Raw genomic sequence first — 10,693 nt, 5'->3', positions numbered from 1 at the left:
TAGTTCTCTGTGCTATACAGTAGGTCCTTGTTGGTTATCTATTTTATATATAGTAGTGTGTATCTGTTAATCCCAAACTCCTAATTTATATCCCCCTAAGTTTAGTCTCCTTTTCTTCATCCAATACACTCTAGTGCCTTCTTACTCCCTGTGTGGTCTGCACCCAGCAGCTGCATGGGCATCACCCGGGATCTTGTTAGAATGCAGGATCTTGGGTCCCATTCCAGACTTCCCAAACCAGCGTGTGCACTGTAAGGAAATCCCAGGAGATTTGTATTCATGGTACGGTTTGAGAAGTGTCACTGAATTGCGCATCAGGTCACCAGTGATCCGTACAAGGCAGAAGAATCTGGTCTGTCTCTCCCCAGTCTGCCCCAGCTGCTTTATGCTTATTATACCCTGAGAGAGGGGAGAGGAAGGAGGGGGAGAAGGGTGGTGGGCACCCTAAAGGGAGAGGAAATGAAAGAGAGCTAAAGGGAGTGTGAGCTCCTTGGCACAGACTTTCTGACACTCTCTCTCCAGGCCTCATGCTTTCTTATTTGTACTACTGGATGTTCTCAACCTAGGCCGAACTCAAGAAAATGGGGGCTACTAGCCATTTGCACTATTTTTTATCATACTGTAAAGGGTGTTAGAGTGGCTGTACGTCTGCACAGTAGTAATTACTCTTGCAGTAAAAATTCCATTTCCTTTTCTCACTTTCATCCTTGCTTGGCACCATCATAGGTAGAGGTATATCACATTTTCCAACTTATCCGCAGATTTAAAGAATGACATTTTAGCACCGTAGAGAACTTACAAGACAAATATACACTTGTCTGTAATCATTTCACCAGTCATAAACATTGCTGACATGTTGATAAAGATCCATCCAGTTTTTTTTCTTATACTTTTTTTCCTTTGAGGAATCTTCTAAGAATCCTTTTAAAACCACATTTTGAGAATCACCAGTGAAGTAGTGCCATTCAAAGAAGACTGTGTGGATTTTTGCAGACAAATAGTATACACATCCTTTGAAACTAATTGTGTCATGTAAATCCATACAGAAAGATAAAAGAACTCATAATGAAACAGTTTTGACCCAGAGATATTGCTGTTAATTTTTACCAGGTTAAGAAGTTTGATCTGAGGTTGCCGTTTTTTTAGTGATTTATTTAGAAATTGTACATACATACATGCACCTAACACATATATCTAAAACCTACTTACAGCTATTATATTTATTTTGCTATGAGAGTAATTAAAGTTTACAAGTTAATTTTTCTCAGAGTTACATCTTAACTGGGACAAATGTTGTCCCCTTTCCTTGGGCTTCTCAATTCTGCTGACATCTAGGTGTGTAATTGGAGAAGTAAAGATGAGAGCAATGAATTTTTTATGCAAATATTTTCTCAAAGTCATATTTTATAAGATTGTATGATTTTTCAATATCTTTTAAGGTATGCCTTGAATGTGGAGAAGATTATTGTTCAGGATGCTTTGCTAAAATTCATCAAAAGGGGGCACTGAAACTCCATAGAACAACTCTTCTGCAGGTATGACTTTTTAAAACTCTTGTAGTGTATTTATAAAATGTTTCAACACAAAGACATATAAAACATGTTTAATTATCTAGAATTTAGGATGATTTGCATTAATTTTCAAAATTCTATTATCTACAGTCTTTACATATAACTTAAAATTATTTTACTGAATGCTAATCTGGATTTTATTTTGCTGTTTAAACTGTGCTTTAATATAGCTCCTGAAACACTTAGCTTGATTAGAGTTTTTACATTACACATTCAATCTGTGAACTTGACATTTAAAAATTAGACAATATTTTTATCGTGGTTTCAAATGAACACATGATTTAAGTATTATTCTATCTAGTTTATAAATAGAAATCTCGTTTTCTTCTCATGTTTGTTTAAAAAAAATTCGTCTTTTATTTGTCCTCCCCCACTATTTTTTAAATAAGCTTATCTCTCAGGTTTCTACTTTTCCTCCTACATATCACAAACTTTTATTTATCCTCATATAGTTGTTGTTTTTTGAAATGCCTAAACTCAAACCCTGTCAGATGGCTTTAAGATTCTAATACTTAAACAATAAATATGGTTAAATATTGATATAACATTATACCAGTTACGTTTGATGATGCATTGTTTTGTCATAGATTTCATTCATTGTGCAGGGTCAGTGCTAGGCAGTGACCCTACACAGATGAATAACACTAGGATCCTCCTCTTAAGGACCTGGAAATAAAAGTGAGAATCGAGTACCTTGTATAATGGATTGAAGGATTAAATATTATCTTGTAAATTTTAATATTGATATTATCTGTATTTAGAAGGTAGACTTCAATCTACATGTTGCTTCAACATATATAAATATTGGTAGGTCTCACAGATGCTGATGACCCAAGTCATGATAACCACAAAGCATAAAACTGACCTTACTTTTATCAGTATTTACCAAAGTCTGTTAACTTTTGAGCGGCTAGTCAGTGTTTAGAGCCTTCTGGCAGAAGTGATGGAGGGAAAACAAAAAGAAATCCAGCAACTACTCCCCTGCCTCAGGAAGTATCCTAAGACTGGACAGTCATAGGAAATGAAAATTAATGTATACAAAAGTGAGTGTAATTGTTAATATGCAAATAATATAGAATTTAACTAAAGGCACTCCACTGTAAGGGTAAGGAGTGTAATTATCCCAGTGTGAATTCTTGTTAGAATTTTCCATTCAATGATTTTTTCAGCACATTTTCTGAATTACCGCTCAGTGAATTTAGGCACTGTGCTAGCTGGTGTGGAGGGTACAAAGAAGAATCAGACATGGCTCCTTCCCTCAACTTCAGTATTTGACCTTCAAGATTTATCTAAGTCTGATTCTCTTTTCTCTCTCCCTTCCTTCCCCTCTCTCCTCTCTCTCAGTCCTCCCCCCCGCCCACATTCAATTTCAGAACACAGTCAGACTTTGCCATGATATTGTTTATTGTAATCCAGAGGCAGATATGACATGGTCAAATCATGCTTACTAAAAGTAATGTGACATAGCATATGTATAGTAAACATTGAGTGCTTTTCTATTCCATGTTGATGTCATTAAAATGGATATATTCGACATCTTAACATAGAAGAACATGAGTTTTGTAAATTATATTCTTATAAAATTCTAAATTCTAAATGTGGAATTGATGCTGAAGTGAGAGAATTAATATTTACTGAATATAAGCTTCATCTCATCCCAGCATCACATTTTCTAGTTTTGATTGCAGGGGAGGAAAGGTTGGTAAGCCAGAAATAGTAGAATGGTATTTAAGTTCCTAGTGAATTTCTAATTGTAGAAGATGCATTCATCTCTAGAAATTAACATAAATGAATTTCATAATATGTATACAAATCAAAGAGCATAGCAAGTAATAATGAATCCTTGAGAGTTTTTTTCAAATATAGGGATTCTCTTATGTATATATTTTAAAGTTAAATAATGATAAATAACTATATATCTTCTATATTTATGTTACTCCTCTGGATTGCCCTCTAGTCTGTGGAGACCAAAGTTGCTACTTGGTGCTATCTTGAGGATTTTCCTGGGAAGTTCATTGTCTGCTGGGGAAGTCAGATTGTGAGGCTGACCCTTAGAAAAGAGCAAACAGAGACCACCTGTATTGGGAGCTAAACATACATGGTTACTACTCTCTTTGTATATAACATCATTTTATGTACCCAGATTGCTAAGTAATGAAATACTTTGAAGGAGCTATCTTTTTTTAGATAATTCAAGTAAATTTGACCCTTTTATTTTATTCAACTAAAATTTTAAAATAAAAAAAGTTTTTTTTAAAGGAAGCTATTTCAGAATATATAACCTACTCCCTCCGATCTTAGTAAAGTATACAGTGGACAGATTCTCACTATATATTGGTGACTCCTGCCCATTATGTTGACCAGTAGCTGTTATAACAGTTAATAGGAGGTCTCAACTAGCTGATGTAATATGTGTCGCTACACATTCATCCTCAGAGATTTGCTCTTCTGGTTAGTACTTTATTTTTGCTCCTCTATCATGGCCTTACCCATTCTCTGCCATCCCATCTTGAATTTAATCAATTGTCCCATTAGCTATCTGCCATTTTCTTATTATTTCTGTCCACTATTTAGCCCCTTTTTTTTTTTCAGTCATCTTCCTTTTTTTCTTCTTGTTTCCATCATTCTTCCCTGTGCATTAAGGTAAGGTTCTTGATGCTGTTGTGTCTTGGCCTGATGGCCATTGTTCAGCAGCAAGTGGATACCTCTTTCTGTTTAGCCCTAATTAACCAGCCATAGCATTTTTAGTTTTCCACCACTTTGGTAACTGTCAAAGTCATGAGATTTTTTTTTTTGTACACATGTAACTTATATAATATTGTACAGCAACTGTATCTCAATTTAAAAAATACGCAAACTGTGAAGACAAAGGAAAAGAAGTCATGAGATTTTGTTTTGTTGACTGTTGAATTCATACCTAATCTGAGAAGTTAGAGCAGACATCTTATATCTGAATATTAAGCATTACTATATAAAAAGCAAGCATTCTAGGCTAATGACTGCTATACTTTATATTATTTAACCTATGTTGGCATTTCTGGTTATTATGAAGAATAGCTTATTTTGAGTGTTGTTAATCATTTCAGCCCCCAGCCTACATACCAGTGAGTCTTTACAAAGTTCACAGTCAGTAGGGACCATTTTGTCCTGGCATATCTTGTTTCACTTAAGAGATAAATCCCTGAAAAATTGAAGACAAACTATTACCATTTCCATGTTGACTAACATAATTTCAAAGGGTCTTTCTTTTGATTTACGATTGATTAATACTTGGAAGTGATTTCAGCACAAGTTTTTTTTTTTAACCTTCTCTAACCTCTGTGAAATAGTTAATTATCTGCAAAATGATGTGTAAATTCATGAGGGGAATTACTAAGGATGAAAATTCTACTTCTGTATTTAGAATGATTTTCAACACTAAGGGTTAAAATAAAAGGTTTTTTCACTTGGTAAGCCTCACATTGGTGAAAAATAAGGCCTCAATATATCAGGAATTCCTATTTCCTTTTAACAGCAAAAGATCAAAGAAGAGACAAGATTAATCAGAGATAAGGGCAAATAGGAGGAAAAACAAACAAAAGGCATATCATTGTGAAGTATGACATGCGCAAGGGGAGGCTGGATTAAGAAAATCATTAATAGATTCTGGAATATATATTTTCTTAATTAGAATGGAGATTTTCTTAACTGGAAAGGAGAGACCTTGGGAAGAGGGGTGGTTAGTAATGAGAGAAGAGATAACTGAGGTAGAATTTCTATGTTTTCTAATATGAGGCGTCTATATGCAGCCTTTTCACTTTTTTATCTACAAAGTAAGGTATACCTACATAAATATGGATTATAAGTGGGAATATTTGTTTGCTTGAACATACCTACAGGAAAATAATTACCAGGCAGAACCTCAGTTATCATAATACTATTTATGCTTTCCAACTTTGGTAGAAAAATGGTAGATTTTTTTCTTTCATTTGACAATGACCAGTATCAGCTTTTAGGCTCACACTACCATTATTCTGTAATGTTCAGGATAATACAGTAATTTTAGGCCATAGCTGGTCATTTGGATAATATCGTGGTTGCTTACTTGGATGATGCTAATGTACCCGTTTTAAATGCTGTGTACACACATAATGTAGATGCTATGTGTGCCACCCAGATCTTCCTCTTTAGAAATGAGACACTCACTACCCTAGCTGCCTGGAATGTTGCCTGCCTTTGTATCATAGTTGAGTCTCTCCCCTGGAATTGCCTTTGCCCAAAGAGAACTGCCACCTGCAAGCCTACACTCCATCCCTGGAGGCAGCCCATCCTCTGGGCCAATATCTGGTCTATGTTAGGGTACAAATTCCCAGCTACCTCTTGCCTCAACTGGGGACAACTCCGATGGGCCATCACAGATCCTCCCTTGGGATTGGCAATTGCATCAAATTCAACTCTCTTCTTTGCCCAGTTCTGCTTCCTTCACTCGCCCACAGGTGTTCTTCTCAGAGAACTCCCCAGTAAAAGTCAGGCAGGCAAATCTCAGAATTTGTTTCTTGGCTAACCTGACCTGTGACAATATGTAATTCAGAATGAGATTACAGTATAGATAACTGTTGGCCAGTTTTAGAGTGTACTGCAATTTTTGAAGGGCAATATATAACATCTCTTTCTTCACTTTCCATGTTCTAAACCAATTGAGAAACAGGTATTAGAGTCAGAAGGTAGAAATCAAAATATCAGTTTTATTATTGATACAATCAGAATTGGTGGTTGTACTATGGGTGTTCAGACAGATCAGCTTCCTGATATTTCCTGGAACTGAACTTTTTGCCCTCCCCCCCGCCCCAGTGTTATAGACTTTTCCCTTTGACAGGGCAGGACCTACCCAGAAAAACTCCTTAGTGGAGATCTAGACTGGAATACATCCCTCTCTGGACAGGTAGCCCTTGGAGAACCTGGAAGGGGCAGAGGTCAGCACACTCACTTTCTTCTCCCAAAGTCTCACAAATAAGATAGAAATGTAAGGTTGGGGAGTAAATGTTCTCTCAAAAAGGAATTATCATAAATTCACATGATTTTAGAGTCCAGATAATGTCAATATCCTAAAAAATTTATAAATTTGCTATTTATAAATATTAGTGTTACACATAAGAAAAAATAAAATCTTTAAAATATATATAAACAACTGAGTATTAGCATGCTTTTCTTTCTTAAATATAAATAATTCTGTATGATTCAATATGGTTTTAACTTTGAACTTCTGTCAAAGGATTTTTTAAACTATATTGTTATTGACTTTTTACTCTTTTATCTCTTCTGATAAATTTCACATCTTGTAAGGAGAGGAACTATTTCTGTCATGTTCATCACTGTATTCTTAGTGCTTAACATTGTACCTGGCATGTAAAAATCTCATATTTGAATGAGTGAAAGCATGAATAAATCCTGAATGATATGATCAAGCTCGTGAAATAATTTAAAATTACATTTTAAATGGCAAAGTTTATTTCTCTCTAAATTTTGAAAACCAAAGATTGGACAATTAAAAGAATGTATGGGGCTTCCCTGGTGGCACAGTGGTTGAGAGTCCGCCTGCCGATGCAGGGGACACGGGTTCGCGCCCCGGTCCCGGAAGATGCCACATTCTGCGGAGCGGCTGGGCCTGTGAGCCATGGCCGCTGAGCCTGCGCCTCTGGAGCCTGTGCTCCGCAACAGGAGGGGCCACCACAACAGTGAGAGGCCCGCGTACCGCAAAAAAAAAAAAAAAAAAAAAGAACGTATGGTAATATGTTACGTTGGTGAAGGGTTAAGAAAAGCTTTTCCTCTTGTGTCTGAGAATTTGACCTTTAGTTAACTTTCTAGCCCTTTTCCTGGGAAACAGATAAAGGTCCTAATGTCACCTATGTTCCTAGACAGCATATTCATGGTAAACATGACTCCTCATTGGCAAATTGCATCTAATGGGAGGACTGTAAATACTTGGGGTAAGCCACAGCTCCCTGAACATGGAGAGCTTTGTAGCTGGCACGTGGGCTGTGGGGCTCTGGAAACCTGCAGATGGGGATTGACTCTGGTGGGAAATAAGGCTTCTAAACCAGGTCTGTCCCTCATCTATCTGAGCTGTACTTCTGCGTGAACTATTGCAAGACTCCCAAGAATAACAACTGATGCCATACCATTGGTAAACTGTTGTTCCTGTTCTTATCCTTGTGAGCAGACTGTTGCCAAGAGTGGTTTGCTGACAGCCTGGTGAATCTGAAAGTTTAGTTTACCCAGGTAGACTCCTTGGAGGGCATTGCAATTAAGTCTTTGATTAACCAAAATTTCTAAAGACAGAATGATGGGTTACCCAAAAGATAGATCAAGAGCACTTACAGAGGCATCATAGACAAAAATTTTTTCAAAACAGTTTTATTAAGATATAACTCACATACTATACAACTTATCCATTTAAAGTTTATAATTCAATAGATTTTAGTACATTCACGGATATGTGCAACTATCACCACAGTTAATTGTAGAACATTTTTATCACTTCAAAAAGAAATCCTGTACCATTTTGCTATTATTCCCATCCCCGCTACCATCCTCCCTGTAATCCCCTGGCAACGACTTATCTACTTTTTGTCTCTATGGATTAGTCCATTCTAGATATTTAATATAAATTGAATCATACAATATGTGGTCTTTTTGACTAGCTGCCTTTACTTAGTATAATGTTTTCAAGTTTCATCCATGTTGTGGCATGTATCTGTGCTTCATTTATTTATGGCCAAATAACATTCCATTGTATGGATATATCACATTTTGTTTATCCATTCATTGTCTGATGGACATTTGGCTGTTTCCATCTTTCAGCCATTATGAATAATGCTGCTGTGAATATTTATGGACAGGTTTTTGTGGGCATATGTTTTAATTTTTCGTTGTTATATCTCTAGTAGTGGACTTACTGGGTTGTATGGTAACTCTAATATTTGTTTGAGGAACTGCCAGAGTGTTCTCCAAAGTGGCTGCTCCATTTTACACCTATCAACAGAATATGAAAGTTCTGATTTCTCTGTGCCCTAGCCAACAGTTATTAATCTCACTTTTTGACCTAGTGGGCGTGAAGTAGTATCTCATTACGGTTTTCATTTGCATTTTCCTGATTACTAATTATGTTGAACATCTTTTCATGTGCTTATGGCCATTTTATATCTTCCTTGGAGAGATGTTGATAAGGATTTTTGAGAAGACAGTTTCAAAATGTGAGACATATTTTAAATAACCTGCACTTCAGTGAAACCATATCTGTGATGATGATATTTTTAGATGCCAGTACTAGGAAAAGCTAGGGAAAGTGAAAAGACCACATTTGAAAAGTGTGTGGAAAAGTAAGAGCAGGCCTTCTGATACCACCAGTGAAGAATTGGAAGAACATTAATGATTCAGGGAATATATTACAGAATCAAGTGACAGAGTTACAGATGCAGTGGAGAAGGAAGATGCAGTGCTAGGGTTTAATGCAGAAGTGGCCTGAATTCATCTCAAAGGGAAAAGAGGGTGTTTCTGTAATATTTATGCTAAAAGAATCTTTAAGATAAAACTCATATATGCAAGCTCAGAAGCTTGCAGAGATGTTGTGAGGATCTGATTAAATGACAACAAATATAAAAGTATTCTGCTCATAGCAGGTGCTCCATGCATTAGGTTTTATTAGTCAGGATATAGTATTTGTAAAAATTCAATGCAGTTCTTAGACCATCTAAATTTAGAATCTAGAAAACAAAGTATTTTAATGATAGTGACTCTAAAGAATTAATGAAATGGTTACTTTTGGTTTTAGGGATTTTTTAAAAGTATTATAGTAATACATATTTTGGAAGACTTTTGTGAAAATACAGTGAGGTAAAATTTTAGAAAAATACAGACTTCTTCCTTATGCAAACAGGAAATAATAGAAGCTCAGTATTGGAGGGGACCATAAAGATCATTAGTCTGAGAACCTGTGACTTGCCAATAGAATATGACAAAGGTCAAGGGGTTTTGCAGATGTAATTATGGTTCCAAATAAGTTGATTCTGAGTTATCAAAAAGGAGCTGAGAACCTGGCTTAATCACATGAAAGCTCTTAAAAGGGAGACCGAGACCCTCCCTGAGGTCAGAGAGATGCTCTTGTTGGCTATAAAGAAGTAGCCTGCCCTGTAGTGAGAGGGCCTGGGAGAGGGAGAGGGACACATATCAAGAAAGTGTGGGCAGCCTCTAGGAACTGAGAGCAGCCTCAGGCTGGCAGCAAGCAAGAAAACCAGAACTTCAGTCCTGTAGCTTCAGGAACTGCATTTTGTCAACAACCTTGTGAGCTTGGAAGAGAACCCCAAACTCAGGAAGAATTGCAGCCTGGCCCACACCTTGCCTGCATCCTTCTAAGATCTTGAGCAGAGCATCCAGTTAAGCTGGAACTAGACTCTGACTCATGGAACTCATGAGATAATACATGTGTGTTGTTTAGAAAAAAATCATTAGTCTAACCACATGTCTGAACCTTTAATCAATCACATTGATGCTGATTATTTCAGGAGTCTTTATTTTTTATTTATTTTTATTTTTTATTTTTTTGCGTTACGCGGGCCTCTCACTGTTGTGGCCTCTCCCGTAACCTGGCTTAATCACATGAAAGCTCTTAAAAGGGAGACCGAGACCCTCCCTGAGGTCAGAGAGATGCTCTTGTTGGCTATAAAGAAGTAGCCTGCCCTGTAGTGAGAGGGCCTGGGAGAGGGAGAGGGACACATATCAAGAAAGTGTGGGCAGCCTCTAGGAACTGAGAGCAGCCTCAGGCTGGCAGCAAGCAAGAAAACCAGAACTTCAGTCCTGTAGCTTCAGGAACTGCATTCTGTCAACAACCTTGTGAGCTTGGAAGAGAACCCCAAACTCAGGAAGGATTGCAGCCTGGCCCACACCTTGCCTGCATCCTTCTAAGATCTTGAGCAGAGCATCCAGTTAAGCTGGAACTAGACTCTGACTCATGGAACTCATGAGATAATACATGTGTGTTGTTTAAAAAAAAATCATTAGTCTAACCACATGTCTGAACCTTTAATCAATCACATTGATGCTGATTATTTCAGGAGTCTTTTGTTTTTCATGGAGTCTGACAAAAT

General features: G+C 36.9%; 1 protein-coding gene across 1 annotated transcript in view; it reads left to right on the top strand.

The window, feature by feature from the left end:
• Positions 1-10,693, top strand: part of ZBBX (zinc finger B-box domain containing) — a 108,552-nt gene that overhangs the window by 26,016 nt on the left and 71,843 nt on the right. The window contains exon 7 of the mRNA XM_007114708.3: positions 1,440-1,535. Within this exon, the coding sequence (XP_007114770.2) occupies positions 1,440-1,535 (96 nt within the window). The remainder of the gene's footprint in view (positions 1-1,439; positions 1,536-10,693) is intronic.

Source organism: Physeter macrocephalus, chromosome 1, assembly GCF_002837175.3.
Source record: "Physeter macrocephalus isolate SW-GA chromosome 1, ASM283717v5, whole genome shotgun sequence".
Taxonomy (NCBI): Eukaryota; Metazoa; Chordata; class Mammalia; order Artiodactyla; family Physeteridae; genus Physeter; species Physeter macrocephalus.
This window is presented reverse-complemented; position numbering and strand designations above follow the sequence as displayed.